Source organism: Aotus nancymaae, unplaced genomic scaffold (genome assembly GCF_030222135.1).
Source record: "Aotus nancymaae isolate 86718 unplaced genomic scaffold, 86718_ANA_hifiasm-v0.15.2.pri h1tg000029l, whole genome shotgun sequence".
NCBI lineage: Eukaryota > Metazoa > Chordata > Mammalia > Primates > Aotidae > Aotus > Aotus nancymaae.
Genome location: NW_026988442.1, coordinates 25,188,733 through 25,205,949, shown reverse-complemented (window position 1 = coordinate 25,205,949; position 17,217 = coordinate 25,188,733). Strand labels below are relative to the sequence as shown.

The following is a 17,217-nucleotide window of genomic DNA, read 5'->3' as shown; positions in this document are numbered from 1 at the left end:
GTGCACTCAGGAGCGCACCGCGCCCCAGCGGTCCCGGTGCAGCCCCGCGCAGCCCAGGGAGGCCGGCCGGGCTCTGCGGGGCTCTGCGGGTCTCCGCCGGGCACAGGCCGCTCCCAGCGCCGCTCCGGCCGCTTCCTGCCGCCGCCCCGCCTCCTGCCCCGCCCGCTCGCCGGAGCCGCCCGAGAATCCCAGGCCCTTGGCTCCAGGAGGGACTTGGGAAGCCTGGGTCGGCCTGAGGGAGTCCCAGGCCTGCCGCAGAATCATCCCAATTCGGCCAGGCGCGTACCCTCCTTGAGTCCTCCCACCCTTTCCGAGACCCACGTCAGCTCCAATCTGCCACACTCATTTCCACCCAACGCTCTTGAACTTCACAAAGTAATTATGCGGTATTAGGGAGGCCATGTCTCCCGTAAGAAAACGAAGGCCAGGAGAAGATGCATGATTTGGGTTGGACTCTGACCTCGCTGAGCCTAGGTTTTCTCATCTATAAAACAGAAACAATACTGCTAAAACTAATTTTGCAGCTCTTGTAAGAACCCTCATCCAGTGCCTGACATACAGCAAGGGCTGACGAAATGATCACTTACAAAATGATTATTGTTTCTACAGTGTTCGCAGGCTTGCACAATCTCATTTGAACCTCACACATGGGAAGTAGGCAAACGGGGAAACTGAGGCCCAAAGAGGGTGAGTTACTTGGTTAAAGCCACACAGCTTGCTAGAGGCCTGCCTGCCTGCCTGCCTTCCTCTTTCTTTCCTTCCTTCCTTCCTTCTTTCTTTCTGTTTCTTCTTTCTTTTTCTTTCTTTCTCTCTCTCTCTCTTTCTCTTTTGAGATGGAGTCTCTGTCACCTAGGCTGGAGTGCAGTGGCACCATTTCGGCTTACTACAACCTCTGCCTCATTGGGCTCAGGTCATCCCTCCCACCTCGCTAGGACTACAGGCTAATTTTTGTATTTTTTGTAGAGATGGGATTTGGCTATATTGCCCAGGCTGGTCTTGAATTCCTGGGCTCAAAAGATCCATCTGCCTCTGGCTCCGTAAAGGCTGGGATTATGGGCCTGAGACACCGCCCCGACCCAGAGGTCTCTGAGTATGGGGCCTGGAGCCCAGGTCCCCTGCTGCATACTGTCCTTTTCCCGTGCAGCAGGCCTGATCATCTCAGCGGCTCCTCAGCTTTTTTTTTTTTTTTTTGAGATGGAGTTTTGCTCTTAGTGCCCAGGCTGGAGTGCAATGGCGTGATCTAGCTGGGATTAAGGCATGTGCCACCATACCCGGCTAATTTTTGTATTTTTAGTAGAGATGGGGTTTCTCCATGTTGGTCAGGCTGGTCTCAAACTCCCGACCTCAGGTTATCTGCCTGCCTCGGCCTCCCAAAGTACTGGGATTACAGGCAACCGAGCCCGAGACATCAGAGAAGATGCAGAGGAGTGAGCAACCGAGCCCGACCCCCAGCTTTGTTTTATCTTTTATTCTCAGGGCAGCTTCAGGTCGAGAAAAAGTTATTGTGGCTTCCTGTCAAAAAGCCTAGATATCAGTTGTTAGGGCAGATGTTGATAGTTATACAATACAAAAAATAAAACCAAAATGTCTCCAAAGTAGCTCCTACCCTTTCTGAGTGGCACAGGAGAGAGGGGTGGGGGGAAATGCCTTTGAATAAGTAGAAGGTATTTCAGCTCCCTGCCTCCATGTGAGCAGAAAGGCTGGGGTTCTTATTTTCTGAGGGTCCACTGTCTCCTACAACCTGCTCTAGGCACTTTATATACTGTCACATCTCACCCTCACAGCATCCTGGGGAAGAAGCTGTAACTGGACAGTAATGGCCCATTTTCAAGATGAAGAAACCGAGGCAAAGTGACTTCCCCAAGATCCACATCTCGGAAATAGAGAGGCTGGGATTTAAACCTAAGTTTGCGCAATTTCCTTTTTTCTTTCTTTTCTTTTTTTTTCTTCTTTTTTTTTTTTTTTTTAGGGAGGGAGATGGAGTCTTGCTCTGTTGTCTAGGCTAGAGTACTGTGATGCAGTCTCAGCTCACTGCAACCTCCACCTCCCAGGTTCAAGCAATTCTCCTGCCTCACTCTCCTGAGTAGCTGGGACTACAGGCATGCACCACCATGCCTAACTAATTTTTGTATTTTTAGTAAAGATGGGGTTTCACCATATTGGCCGGGCTGGTTTTGAACTCCTGGCCTCAAGTGATCCACCTGCCTCTGCCTCCCAAAGTGCTGGGATTACAGGCGTAAGCCACCATGCCTGGCCAGTTTACACAATTTCACACCTCAAATTACCCCTTCATTCGGCTTATGGGCAAGATATTGGAACAACAACAAAAAAACACACTTCATTCATTCATTCAACACTCACTCATTCACCAACCATTGGTTAAAATTTAACTTGTCCTTTCGTATATGCCTTACATATACGAAGTGCGATCATAGCTCACTTACATATCTGGGCACAAAGCTGATTTTCATCAAACCATGGGTTGTTAGAGCAGGAGGGCCCCTCAGAAATCTGGCCTGTCACCTCCATTTTACAGATAGGTAGTCTGAGGCTTAGTGAGGGGAAGGATTATGCCAGGCATACAAAAACGGTCAGAACTAGGAGATCTCAAGGTCTTGCATTCTCCATTATTATTATTATTTCTTCTTCTTTTTTCTTCCTTCTTCCTCCTTCTGCTTATTTCTTCTTCCTTTTTAATTTATTTATATTTATTTATTTATTTGAGACAAAGTCTTGCCCTGTCACCCAGGCTGGAGTGCAGTAGTGCAATCTGGGCTCACTGCAACCTGCGATTCTCTTGCCTCAGCCTCCCAAGTAGCTGGGATTACAGGTGCCGGCCACCACACCTAGCTAATTTTTGTATTTTTAGTAGAGACAGGGTTTCTCCATGTTGGTCAGGCATGTCCAGAACTCCTGACCTCATGATCCGCCTGCCTCAGCCTCCCAAAGTGTTGGTATTACAGGCATGAGCCACTGCGCCCAGCCTTATTTTTATTTTTATTTTTGAGACAGAGTTTCACTCCATTACCCAGGCTGGAGTGCAGTGGCACAATCTCAGCTCATTGCAACCTCTACCTCCCAGGTTCAAGTGATTTTCCTGCCTCAGCCTCCCTAGTAGCTGGAATTACAGGCAAGTGCCACCAGGCCTGGCTAATTATTGGATTTTTAGTAGAGACGGGGTTTCCCCATATTGGCCAGGCTGGTCTCGAACTCCTGACCTCAAATGATCTGCCTGCCTTGGCCTCCCAAAGTGCTGGGATTACAGGCATGAGCCACTGCGCCTGGTCTCTTCTTCCTTTTTTAGAGACAGAGTCTTGCTCTGTTGGTCAGGCTGGAGTGCAGTGGTGCGATCATAGCTCACTACAGCCTCAAACTGCTGGGCTCAAGTGATTCTCCTACTTCACAAGTAGCTGGGACTACAGATATGTGCCACCATGCCTGGCTAATATTTTATTTTTTGTAAAGGTGGGGTTTCATGTTGCCCAGGCTGATCTTGAACTCCTGACCTCAAGAGATCCTCCTACTTCTGCCTCCCAAGGTGCTGGGATTACAAGCATGAGCCACCATCCACCATTCTTTGTTTTATTTATTTATTTTCTTATTGGAGACAGGGTCTCGCCTCCCAAAGTGCTAGGATTACAAATGTGAGCCACTGTTCCCATTTTTTTTTTTTTTTTTTTTTTTTTTTTTTTTTTTTTTTTTTTTTTTTTTTTTTTTTTTTTGAGACGGAGTTTCGCTCTTGATACCCAGGCTGGAGCGCAATGGCGCGATCTCGGCTCACCGCAATCTCCGCCTCCTGGGTTCAGGCAATTCTCCTGCCTCAGCCTCCTGAGTAGCTGGGATTACAGGCACGCGCCACCGTGCCCAGCTAATTTTTTGTATTAGTAGAGACGGGGTTTCACCATGTTGACCAGGATGGTCTCGATCTCTTGACCTCGTGATCCACCCGCCTCGGCCTCCCAAAGTGCTGGGATTACAGGCTTGAGCCACCGCGCCCGGCCCACTGTTCCCATTTTTAAACTCTGTATGGATATCTCCTGCAGCATCCCTGAGAAATGGTCATCTATCGACTGCTTGCATATACTCAGCGACAGGGAGCTCATTACCTTCTGAGGCCGCCTGTTCCCATTTTTGTTCAACCATGACTATTAGGAAGTTCCCCCTTATATGGAACTAAATATCATCCAGTTCAGTTATTCTTTTCCTTTTCTTTTCTTTTTTCGAGATGGAGTTTCATTCTTGTTGCCCAGGCTGGAGTGCAATGGCACGATCTCAGCTCACTGCAACCTCCACTTCCCAGGTTCAAGTGATTCTCCTGCTTCAGCCTCCCGAGTAGCTGGGATTATAGGCATGTGCCACCACACCCAGCTAATTTCGTATTTTTAGTAGAGACAGGGTTTCTCCATTTTGGTCAAGTTGGTCTCCAACTCCTGACCTCAGGTGATGTGCCTGCCTTGGCCTCCCAAAGTGCTGGGATTACAGGTGTGAGCCACCATGCCCGGCCCGTATAGATATATATCTGTTATAGAATATAATATCTGTTGAACACCTGCTATGTGGCAAGTGCTGAGTACTGGAAAATGTGATGGTCTGTGAAACATAGAATGGGTGGTGATCATAAGGCGTGCTCAGTGCTATGATTGAGGAAACCACTCGAGACCACCTTGGACTCCCTGGCCTGGACATACGGGAGGAAGGATCTCCTAGGAAGTGATGCTAGAGCTGAGAAAGATGATAGGGAAGTAGACAGATGAAGAGAGGGAATATGGGAGTTTCTGGCAGAAAAAAACACATGCAAAGGCCTGAAGGTTCATAAAAGGTGGTGTTTAGAGCAGTATTTTAAAGTCTGACCAGAACAGACAGCAACACAATGCAGAGGGGAGGAGGAGGGAGATTAGAAGGGCCAGTGGGACCTTGCTTGGCCACATTCAGGAATTTGGGAGGCTGGAGGATCACTTGAGTGAGGTCAGGAGTTCGAGACCAGCCTGGCCAACATGATGAACCCTTGTCTCTATGAAAAATACAAAAATTGGCTGGGCGCATTGGCTCATGCCTGTAATCCCAGCACTTTGGGAGGCAAAGGCGGGTGGATCACCTGAGGTTGGGAGTTCGAGACCAGCCTGAACAACATGGAGAAACACCGTTTCTACGTAAAATACAAAATTAACCGGGCGTGGTGGCACATGCCTATAATCCCAGCCACCTGGGAGGCTGAGGCAGGAGAATCACTTGAACCTGAGAGGCAGATGTGGTGAGCTGAGATCGCACCATTGCATTCCAGCCTGGGCAACGAGAGCAAGATTTCGTCTCAAAAAAAAAAAAAAAAAAAAAAAAATTAGCCAGGTGTGGTGGTATGTGTCTGTAATCCTGGCTACTCAGAAGGCTGAGGTACGAGAATCACTTGAACCCAGGAGGTGGAGGTTGCAGTAAGCCAAGATTGTGCCACTGCACTCCAGGCTGGGTGACAGAGTGAGACTCTGTTTCAAAAACAAAACAAAACAAAACCCAAAAAGCAAAAATAACCAAATTGGAATTGGAATCCCATGGGTCTCACCCTTTGGCTCCCTGCCTGCCTGGGGAGGCCTTGTTTAGCTTGGCATGGCCCTGCCGAACTTTCCTTGGGAATGTCTATATATAGGGGAAGGGGGCAGTCCAGTTGCCACTGTCCATCTGTCTTCCTTGGTGTCCAGCCCCGCTTTCCTGGCCCCAGAGCCTGCTATCGTTATCTTGGTGCTCTTTCTGTCGACGTAGCCACTGTCCACAAGCCTTGCCTTACTCCCCAGTGCCCAGTCTGCACCTCGTGGATTCTGAGGGTGGGCTCCCTCTGGACTTGATCTGCCCACCCCTTTACTCCCCAGACGACCAGATTTCTTCACTGAGCTCTAGGAAGGGACCAGCTGCCCTTTTACCACTTAAAGAAACTTTCCCTGCCTACTCATCACCCCAAAAAGTGAATCCAAACACTCTTTCCCTGGAGAAGGTAACTTTGAAAGAGGGATCTTTGCTTTCAATGATCATTTCTCCTCCAAATGTACATCCTCCTCTCCTCCATCCCTCCATACACTTTTCCATCTGCACAGGTACCCAGAGGACTGTGTCCCAACTTCCCTCCAGTCAGAATTAATAATAAGAATCATCTGGGCTAGGCGCGGTGGCTCACGCTTATAATCCCAGCACTTTGGGAGGCCAAGGTGGGCAGATCAAGAAGTCAGGAGATGGAGACCATCCTGGCCAACATGGTGAAACCCCGTCTCTACTAAAATACAAAAAATTAGCTGGGTGTGGTGACACACGCCTGTAGTCCCGGCTATTCGGGAGGCTGAGGCAGGGAAATTGCTTGAACTCGGGAGGCAGAGGTTGAAGTGAGCTGAGATCGCACCACTGCACTCCAGCCTGGCGACAGAGCGAGACTCCATCTCAAAAAATAATATGAAGAAAAAGAAGAATCATCAACATGGGTGGGCATGGTGTCTCATAACTGTAATTCTAGCAGTTTGGGAGGCCAAAGTGGAAGGATCCCTTCAGCCCAGGAGTTCGAGACCAGCCTGGTCAACGTGGTGAAACCCCATCTCTACAAAAAATACAAAAACAAAACAAAACAAAACAAAACAAAACAGACAACAACAAAAAAAACCAGGGATGGTGGTGCACCTCTAGTCCCAGCTACTCGGGAGGCTGAGGTGGGAGGATCACTTGAGCCCAGGAGATTGAGGCTGCAGTGAGCTGTAACAGCACCATTGCACACTAGCCTTGGTGACAGAGTGAGTATAGACCTTTATGATTTACAAAGCTCTGCAGTCAAATGGGGATAATAATAGTTGCTATCTCATAGGAGGAGCACTAGTGAGATCATGTTAAAATGCTTAGCACAGTGTGTGGCACGTCGTGGAGGTTCAGTAAACAGTGGCCTAGCTGTCACTTTCTCCTCCTTCTATCCCCTACCCCTCACCATGGTTCAAAGACAGGACATTCCTTTTGCCAAGCACTAACCCTGTATACCTCGCACAAGCTAGGTCAGTTATACCTGGGTTCCCATTTACCGTGGTTTCTCTGTGAGGGAGACCCCACAGAGAGGTCCATCCTACAGATGAGGAAATGGCTCAGAGAGGCATTGCTACCTGCCCAAGGTCACCCAGCTCGCAGAGGCTGGCCTTGAATGTTGGGTTTTGGACTTCAAGGCTTGTACTTTCCCCATTTCATCATGCTGCCTCACTCTTTACTATTCTGATTGTCCTTACCATCTTGGAGCCAGTGTGCTTCCCCGGGGAGGCGGGGAGAGCAGGGGGACTCCAAGGCGATGGAACAGGGCGGGCTTTCCTCACAAGAATCTAGGACGTCAAGGCCTGCCACCTGCTCAGAGGCTTAAATTTCTCTGCAAGGGCCCTTGGCTAAATTAGGTAATGGGTTCGGACTGTTGGGGGGGTGGTGCTCGCTGACCCCAGGATCTGATTGGGCAGGGTATCCAGTGCTGGGGAGCAGGGAGGTGGGAGGGGAGGGTGCCCCTACAAATCCCAGGGGCTAGAGCAGGCCAGGGCATCTTTGGGTGGTGGAGTGCAAAGGAGGCGACCTACAGCAGAGGAGACCCGGACACCAGCAACCATGGTAAGGACAAGAGGGGACTTTGCGGCTTCACTCGCGGGAACACTCTGGACGTCTTTGAGGCCAGGCCTGAGTGCTCTGTGGGGCAGTAACTTGGATGTCTGAGGTTGGAGCATGGAGGTTCCTGGAACCCAGGTGTCTTGGAGGAAGGTCTTTGACTTTTCTTGGAAGGGGAGGGCTGGGGTGTTCCAGAGATTGATGGTCAAGGCTTGCTAACTGCCTATGCACCTTTGGAAACTTCCAGCACTGTCATTCATAGACCTGTGAAGAGCTCTTAGCTTGTTTCCTTCACATAGTGGGGACCCTGGAGAGTCAGAGTGAGTCACCCAGCAAGCCAGTGGCAGGGGTGAGCCAGACTCCTGGCCAAACCCTCCTAACATCATGGAGAGAAGAAAAGCTCCTCCAGAAGACGAGAGGCCTGCAGGGTGTGGGGCCTGCTCAGATGCAGGGCTCCGGGACCCCTGAGGACGATGGGAAGAGACAGAAGATAACAGACCAGAGTTAGAGAAACTCTGCTCTCCTAGAGGGGGTTCTGAGTTGGAGCTGTGGTTTTCGTCTGAGAGCCCCCTCCTCACTTCACCTCAAGGAGTAACTAGATCCCAGAGGCCAGCTGCTGTTGCCCATGCCTGACTAAAAATAGCCTGCCCTCCTGGCACAGGGAAAGAGGAAGAGAGGAAGGAGGGGGAGAAGGAGGAGGGCCGGTGGCCAGCCGGCTGAAGAGCTCCTTGGAAGCCTCACCCCATCCTTACTGCCAGCTTCAGCCCAAAGCCTCCGACCCAGATGGCCTGGCTTGGATATGACCTGGAAACCCCCACAGAAATCTCACTTTCATGTCAAGGCCTCCCTCACATTCTGCCCAATATGAGGGGCCTTTTCTCCGATGACTGAATCCTAAGAAGGAAGCTGATCTCCGACTCCGCCAGTTCTCTGAGGGGCAGGAAGATGTATCCTCTGTCTCTTCTTGGTGGTCTCAGTGCCTGATCTGTGGCCTGACATGCAGCAAGTGCTCAATAACTTTGTGTCCTTTTTTGTTTTTTTTGAGTTGGAGTCTCACACTGTCGACAGGGCTGGAGTGCAATGGCGTGCTGTCAGCTCATTGCAACCTCTGACTCCCAGGTTCAAGTGATTCTCCGGCCTCAGCCTCCTGAGTAGTTGGGATTACAGGTGCCCGCCACCACGTTCGGCTAATTCTGTGTAATTTTAGTAGAGACGGGGTTTCACTATGTTGGCCAGGCTGGTCTCAAACTCCTGACCTCGTGATCCACCCGCCTCAGCCTCCCAAAGTGCTGGGATTACAGGGTGAGCCATTGTGCGCGGCTTGTGTTGCATTATTATTTATCTGAGAACAAATATTTTATTGAGCAACTATTAAAGTACTGGGCACCATTAGGAGCTAGAGAAAACTGGAAAATAGTGCTGGAATGGTGCTAGCCCTTTACAAAGCCCTTTCACACCCCTGATATCTCATCCCTGAAAAGCTACAGAGAAGAGATGAAGGCATGCTAAGTGACTTGCCTAAGGTCACTGGGGGGATTCCTGACTTGGCCTTCAATTGACAAGTGAGAAGGCCTTGGGCTTAATTTGCTGTCTCCTCTCTTTTTCTCAAAACTGGTGTCAGGCTGGGCATGGTGGCTCCCAGCACTTTGGGAAGCTGAGATGAGCAGATCACGTGAGGTCAGGAGTTCGAGACCATCCTGGCCAACATGGTGAAACCCTGCCTCTACTAAAAATACAAAAATCAACTGGGCATGATGGTACACACCTGTAATCCCAGCTACTTAGGAGGCTGAGGCAGGAGAATTGCTTGAACCTGGGAGGTAGAGGTTTCAGTGAGCCGAGATTCCGCCATTGCACTCCAGCCTGGGTCACAGGGTGAGACTCCGTCTCTAAAAACAAAAAACGGGGGTCAGAAGCTGGACACAGTAGTTCAAGCCTATAATCCTAGCACTTTGGGAGGCTGAGGCAGGAGGATCACTTGAGCCCAGGAGTTCTAAACCAGCTTGGGCAATATAGTCGGACCCCATCGCTACCAAAAATTTAAAAAATTAGCCAGGCATGGTGTACACTAGTCCCAGCTACTTAGGAGGCTGAGGCAGGAGGATCGCTTGAGACCAGGAAGTCAAGGCTGCAGTGAGTTGTGATCATACTACATCTCCAGCCTGTGTGACACAGCGAGACCTTGTCTTCTGAACAAAACAAAACTGATTGGGTGCTATGGGGGCACACAAATATGTGACCAGTTTGAAGTTGTTCTTCTGGAGGACCAAGGGGCGCTGGCAGAGTGGGGGTTGGGGTGAATGGGGTAGAGGTGAGGAGCTTCTCTAGGGTTGCCTCTTCAGCTGACTTTTTCTCTGTGTCTCCTGCAGACGGACCAGCAGGCTGAGGCCCGGTCCTACCTCAGCGAGGAGATGATCGCTGGTGAGTGAGGCCGGCAGGCTGGGGGCGGGGTGGATGTGTGCTGGGAACATGTTGGCCTCCAGGCAGGGTTGGGGGGTAGGTGTGAGGCTGACAGTCCAGCCGGCCTCACCTCTGCCCTCTGCTCTCCCTTGCAGAGTTCAAGGCTGCCTTTGACATGTTTGATGCTGATGGTGGTGGGGACATCAGCGTCAAGGAGTTGGGCACCGTGATGAGGATGCTGGGCCAGACACCCACCAAGGAGGAGCTGGACGCCATCATCGAGGAGGTGGATGAGGACGGTGAGCGGCTGGCCCTCGGAGGCAGGGGATGGTGGGGAGAGGCAGCGGCGGCCGGGCTCAGGCTCAGTCCACCACCTGCTCCCCGCAGGAAGCGGCACCATTGACTTCGAGGAGTTCTTGGTCATGATGGTGCGCCAGATGAAAGAGGACGCGAAGGGGAAGAGCGAGGAGGAGCTGGCCGAGTGCTTCCGCATCTTCGACAGGTGCAATGGGGGCCTGGGAGCCGAGGGAGGGGCTGAGCAGTCAGAGCCCGACCGGTGGCGCCGGAAGGTTCCCGGGTTGGGGGTGTGGGGACGGGGCGTCGAGCGTAACCAGGGCAGCTCGCCCCGGTCCTGAGCCCTCCCATATCCCTCGGACTCGAAGGAACGCAGACGGCTACATTGACGCGGAGGAGCTGGCTGAGATTTTCAGGGCCTCTGGGGAGCACGTGACGGACGAGGAGATCGAATCTCTGATGAAAGACGGGGACAAGAACAACGACGGCCGCATTGACTTTGACGGTGAGGGCCGCGGCAGCTTGGGAAGAGAGGGTGGGAGCCACGGGGGCGGCGGGTACTGGTGCCGCTGGCTCCAGTGCGCTGTCTTTGGCCTTGTGGGCGGGGCTGGGCGTAACCTCACCAAGTTCCTCCTAGTCTCCTGGGGGTTGGTATAGAAGCGCTCCACGACTCTGTGCAGTTTATCAATTAATGACCAGGCAGCAGGGCGCGGTGGCTCAGGCCTGTAAAATCCTAGCACGTTGGGAGGACGAGCCGGGAGGATTGCTTGAGGACGGGAGTTTGAGACCAGCCTGGGCAACATAATGAGACCCTGTCTTTACAAAAAATAAAATAAAAAGCCAGGCGTGGTGGCACGCCTGTGATCCCAGTTGCTCCAGGGGCTGAGGTGGGAGGATCACTTGAGCCCAGGAGGTCCAGGCTGCAGTGAGCTATGATTGTGCCACTGCACTGTAGCCTGGGTGACAGGCCTTGGCGACAGACCTTGGCAACAGAGTGAGACCCTGTCTCAACAAAAGCAGAAAACAAGACCGGGTGCAGTGGCTCACGCCTGTAATCCCAGCAGTTTGGGAGGCAGAGGTGGGTGGATCACAAGGTCAGGAGATCGAGACCATCCTGGCTAACATGGTGAAACCCCATCTCTACTAAAAATACAAAAAATTAGCCAGGCGTGGTGGCATGCACCTATAGTCCCAGCTACTCGGAAGGCTGAGGCAGGAGAATCGCTTGAACCTGGGAGGCAGAGGTTGCAGTGAGCCGAGATTGTGCCACTGCACTCCAGCCTGGGCGACAGAGCTAGACTGTGTCTCAAAACAAACAAAAAAGTCATCCCCTCTGAATGGCTGGAGCCCTGGCCTGAGCCTTTGCATCCCCAGGTGGGACCTGTGACCCTCTCCCTCTGCTTTCCCACAGAGTTCCTGAAGATGATGGAGGGTGTGCAATAAGGAGTGGACAGTCGCCTCTACCAAGATCGCGCATCCCTAAGGCCTGGGAGACTCCGCTCCACCGGGTCCCCACCAGGGAAGTGCAGCCCTTTGTGGGTCTTTGTCTGGAAGGAATAAAAGCAAATGTTCCAAAACTTGCCTGAATGAGAGGAGAACCAGGGACAGCGGGTCTCAAGGGCTGCGGTCCAGGGCGCCATCCCAGCTGGTACCACCCGGAGCACCCTCGGGGATCCCCGGGAGAAACGGTCGAAGCAGTGGGATGTGGAAGGGAGCTGGGTCCCAGAGCCCAAGGCAGCGGCTGTGAGTGCCCAAGACCGGGCATCACCAATGCGCTCTGAGTGTTCCCGGCAGCCTCCCGACAGCTAGCGCGGGCGTGGGCAACTTGGAGGACCGGCCGCAGTGGTGGCTGGATGGTGGCGGACAGGAGGCCACAGGTGCTTGGAGCTGAGTCAGGGTGAGCCAGCGGACTTCGGAGGGGTCTCCAGAGGGCCGGTAGGGTGAGGGGGTGGCAGGAAGCTACCCCCATCAGAGGGGAGGAGCAGGGGAGCTCCCTCACTTCCCCACTTCCCCACGTCCATCTTTTCTGGAACATTTTGGTCTTGGGTATTGTAGCTGCCACCTTCTGCAGGCTCCCTAGCTAGGGAGAGGGGAAGTAGGTGCTCATCCATGCCAGGCAGCATTGTTTCTGCTTGACCTCCTACTTCCTCTGTTCTTCCAAGTGCTTACTCCTGGCTTCCTGCTGGTGGTGGTAGGGGAGGGTGGAGGTATCCACAAAGGAGATTCTGATCTCATCATTTGACCCCAGATCCCTGCCTCCACCTGGTCTCTGCCAGTGTGCTCTACAGAGGGCCATTAGCACCAGGGAGCTAAAATATCTGACCTGGCCACTGCCCTGTTGAAAGTACTTCAAGGCTCCTCACTGCTTCTAGAATGAGATCCAAATTCCTTCCCTCCCTCCTTTCCTCCCTCCCTTCCTCCCTCCCTCCCTTCCTTCCCATAGTCCTCATAGGACTGCAGCCACTCTGGGCAATTTATTCCTGATATGGATGCGGGGTACATTTTCAAGCCCTTGGGACTTTACACATGCTGTTTGCCCTCTCTGGAATGCCCTTGTCCTTCTTATAAGCTGGCAGATTCTTCAACCTACAAGACCCAGTTCAGATACCATCTCCTCCCTTGAACCCTGCCCTCACTGGCTATTTGCTCCCATAGCGATTTGTATACAATGGGTATCAGATCACAGCTGATTAAGTGTAGGGGGTAGTTTAGCTTTAGAGTCAGACTGCCTGAGTGTGAGTGCTCACTGCCTGTGACAAACTAAACCACTCTGTTCCTCAGTTTCCTCATCTGTAAAATGGGGATAATGATAGTACACTCAGGTCGTGAGAAGTTAGTGTGTACAAAGTGCTCACAGCAGTGCCTGGAACATAGCAAGCTTTTTTTTTTTTGAAACAGAGTTTTGCTTTTGTCACCCAGGCTGGAGTGCAGTGGCACGATCTCGGCTCACTGCAACCTCCACCTCCTGGGTTCAAGCGATTCTCCTGCCTCAGCTTCCTGAGCAGCTGGGATTACAGGCACCTGTGCCATGCCTGGCTAATTTTTGTATTTTTAGTAGAGACCAGGTTTCACCATGTTGGCCAGGCTGGTCTTGAACTGCTGACCTTAGGTGATCTGCCTGCCTAGGTCTCCCAAAGTGCTGGGATCATAGGCCTGAGCCACCATGCCTGGCCTTCTGTTTGGTTTTTTAAATGAGACAGGGTCTTGCTCTGTTGCCCAGGCTGGAGTGCAGTAAGTGATCACAGCTCACTGCAGCCTTGACCTTCTGGGCTCAAGCGATCCTCCTGTCTTAGCCTCCTGAGTAGCTGGGACTACAGACGTGTGATCCCCAGACTCCCCAACTAGTTGTTTTAATTTTTAGCAGAGATGGGGTCTCACTATGTTCCCCAGGCTGGTTGCAAACTCCTGAGCTCAAGGGATCATCTCACCTCGGCCTCCCAAAGTGTTGGGATTATAGGTCTGAGCCACTGCACCCAGCCTCTGTTGTCACCTGACTCATTGCTTTAGTTCTTCCTCTCCATCTGTCTTTTTCTCTTCTTCCTTTTCTTGTCCCATTCCTTTTTTTTTTTTTTTTTTTTTGAGTCGGAGTTTCGCTCTTGTTACCCAGGCTGGAGTTCAATGGCGTGATCTCGGCTCACCGCAACCTCTGCCTCCTGGGTTCAGGCAATTCTTCCTGCCTCAGCCTCCTGAGTAGCTGAGATTACAGGCACGCGCCACCACGCCCAGCTAATTGTTTTTGTATTTTTAGTAGAGACGGGGTTTCACCATGTTGACCAGGATGGTCTCGATCTCTTGACCTCGTGATCCACCCGCCTCGGCCTCCCAAAGTGCTGGGATTACAGGCGTGAGCCACTGCGCCTGGCCTTTTTGTCCCATTCCTATGTTCTTCCGTTTTTATTTCCAGCCAGGATCAGTGCTGGTGTTTGGTAATCGTTACTATTTATTGAGTGCCTGCTGTGTACTGTGGCTTACAGACATTGTCTCATTCACTCACTTAACATCCCTAGAGGCAGATGCTGTTATCAGCCCCATTTTATAGTCGGAAAACTCAGGCCTAGGGAGGTGAAGTACATAGGCACCTAGATAATAACCTAGGTGGTATTGCTATGTGCTGTGTGGTGTGCACAGGAGCAAGGCTTTTAACTCTGATGCCATCTACCTGTTATTGGTTCTACCTGGATATCTTTTTTGTTTTTTTGAAATATACACATATTTTCAAGTAGAGATAGAGGTCGTGGCTCATGGCTGTAATCCCAGCACTTTGGGAGGCCGAGGCAGGTGGATCACTTGAGGCCAGGAGTTTGAGACCAACCTGGCCAACATGGAAAAAACCCCCTCTACTAAAAATATAAAAATTAGCTGGGCGCATGCTTGTAATCTTAGCTACTAGAGAGGCTGAGGCAGGAGAATCACTGGTACCCAAGAGGTGGAGGTTGCATTGAGCCAAGATTGCACCACTGCACTCCAGCCTGGGTGACAGTGAGACTCTGTCTTAAAAAAATAAATAAAAGAAAATAAGATAATAAAATAGATGGAGTTTCACCATGTTGCCCAGGCTGGTCTTGAACACCTGCACTCAAGCAATCTGCCCACTTCAGCCTCCCAAAGTGCTGTGATTACAGGTGTGAACCACCATGCCTGGCCCTATCTGGATGTCTTGCGCACTTCAGGCTTGTCCAGTCCTAATCTGATGAGTTCCCCTCCCCCTCCATCTTGTCCTCCTGTGTTTTCTTTTCTTTTTTCTTTTGTTGTTTTTGAGACCGAGTCTCGCTCTGTTGCCCAGGCTGGAGTGCAGTGGCGCGATCTCGGCTCACTGTAACCTCTGCCTCCCAGTTTCAAGCGATTCTCCTGCCTCAGCCTCCCGAGTAGCTGGGACTACAGGTGCGTGCCACCACACCTGGCTAATTTTTTGTATTTTTAGTAGACACGGGGTTTCACTGTGTTAGCCAGGATGGTCTCGATCTCCTGACCTCGTGATCCGCCTGCTTCGGCCTCCCAAAGTGCTGAGATTACAGGCGTGAGCCACCATGCCCAGCCTCCTATGTTTTCTATCACAGGAGGGCCTGAGGGCCCAAGTCAGAAATTCTGGTGCTCCTTCTCCACCTCTGCTTACTGACTACCCCCGACTACTGTCTCCTTGCCACTCCATCCCTCCTCTCCATGCCCATTAGTATAACTCAGGTCAGCACCATTGCTTGCCTGACTCTTGATAACAGGAGTTATCTCCTTCCTGCCATTCGCTCCCCAGACCATACATAGCCAAGGAGATGTTGATTAAAACAAATCGGATCATGTCACTGCCCTGCTCAAGGCTTCATTAGCTTGCTGTTGCCTCAAGATAAAGCCCAAGTTTGCTTTTTTTTTTTTTCAGAGACTGAGTCTCCCTATCACACAGGCTGAAGTGCAGTGGCACAATCATAGCTTACTGCAGCCTCAAACTCCTAGGTGCAAGTGATCCTGTCCCCTTAGCCCCTGGTTATTTTATTTTTTGTAGAGATGGGGTCTCACTTTGTTACCCAGGCTAGCCCAAGTATCTTAATATGGCCTTCCAGCCCATCATGACCTGACATCTATGCGACTTCCCCATCCTGTAGTCCTCTCTCTCTTTTTTTTTTTTTTGAGCTAGAATTTCACACTTGTCACCCAGGCTGTAGCACAGTGGCACGATCTTGGCTCACTGCAACCTCCTCCTGCTGGGTTCAAGAGATTCTCCTTCCTCAGCCTTCTGAGTAGCTGGGACTACAGGTGCCTGCCAGCACGCCCGGCTAGTTTTTCTATTTTTAGTAGAGATGGGTTTTCACCGTGTTGGCCAGCATGGTCTTGAACTCCATACCTCAGGTGACCTGCTCTCCTCAGCCTCGCAAAATGCTGGGATTACAGGTGTGAGCCACCGTGCCCAGCTCTGTATTCCTCTCCTTACCATACTCCTGAACTTCTTGCTATCAAATGAATGTGTATCTCCCTTAGGGCTCAATTTCCTTCTCCAAAAACCTTTCCCTAACCCTCCTATTCTATTAGATGCCCCACCTATGAACTTTCATAGCATGTGAGTTCAGCACCATTAATTGAATGCTTATTATGTGCCAGGCATTGTTCTAAGGTCCTTCCACTGTCTTATGAGGTAGGTACTAGTATTATTTTCATTTTATGGAGAGGTTAAATGTAACTGCCTGTGTGTTTACGGGCAACATGAAGGTGGAGCCAGGATCTGAAACAGTTCTACCCACCTGGTCTGAGCTCTTTTTTTTTGAGACGGAGTCTTGATCTTGTTGCCCAGGCAGGAGTGGTGCAATGGGCGATCTTGGCTCACTACTATCTCTGCTGCCCAGGTTTAAGCGATTCTCCTGCCTCCAGAGTAGCTGGGATTACAGGCACCCGCACCATGCCTGGCCATTTTTTTTGGATTTTTAGTAGAGACGGGGTTTCACCGTGTTGGTCAGGCTGGTCTCAAACTCCTCATCTCAGGTGATCCCACCTTGGCCTCCCAAAGTGCTGGGATTACAGGCGTGAGCCACTGCGCAGGCCCTGGTCTGAGCTCTTAATCACTGTGTGGCACTTATTCCCTGTGTTGATTGATAGGCCTGTCTATCCCCTAAACTCCAGCCTCTTTAAGGGCTGTGTCCTTTTCAGTTTTGTCCCCAGCCCCAAGCAGAGGGCCTTTATCTTGAAGGAATTCAATAAAATGGGAATCATAATCAGAAATTCAAATGCTTTCTGACCAGGCTTCTTCTTGTTGCAAGTGCCAGAAATCTAAATCAAATGGACTTAAACCAAAAAGGGATTTGTTGCTTCATGGAACTGGGATGCCAAAGCATGAGCTGGAGGCCAGAGTCTCAGTTGATCTCTCCCAGTCCCAGCTATTTGTCTCTGCTTGGCTTTCTTCCATCTGCAGCAGGCTCCCCCAGCAGCTGAAACTGACTCCCTTCT

At 51.2% G+C, this 17,217-nt stretch overlaps 1 protein-coding gene across 1 annotated transcript; it reads left to right on the top strand.

Annotated features, from left to right (window-relative positions):
• The first annotated feature begins 7,492 nt into the window (after positions 1 to 7,492).
• Positions 7,493 to 11,867, top strand: TNNC2 (troponin C2, fast skeletal type). Its single transcript, XM_012467303.3, has 6 exons — positions 7,493 to 7,602; positions 9,966 to 10,017; positions 10,152 to 10,295; positions 10,384 to 10,498; positions 10,659 to 10,795; positions 11,702 to 11,867. Exons 1-6 carry the CDS (start codon positions 7,600 to 7,602, stop codon positions 11,731 to 11,733), a joined length of 483 nt encoding a protein of 160 aa, XP_012322726.1. The 5' UTR covers positions 7,493 to 7,599; the 3' UTR covers positions 11,734 to 11,867.
• The last annotated feature ends 5,350 nt before the right edge of the window (positions 11,868 to 17,217 follow it).

Excerpts from the sequence above, each read along its gene's own strand:
- TNNC2 (XM_012467303.3), top strand. Across the intron at positions 10,296-10,383 it reads CGAGGAGGTGGATGAGGACG|GAAGCGGCACCATTGACTTC; the intron begins GTGAGCGGCTGG and ends TGCTCCCCGCAG. Across the intron at positions 10,499-10,658 it reads TGCTTCCGCATCTTCGACAG|GAACGCAGACGGCTACATTG; the intron begins GTGCAATGGGGG and ends TCGGACTCGAAG.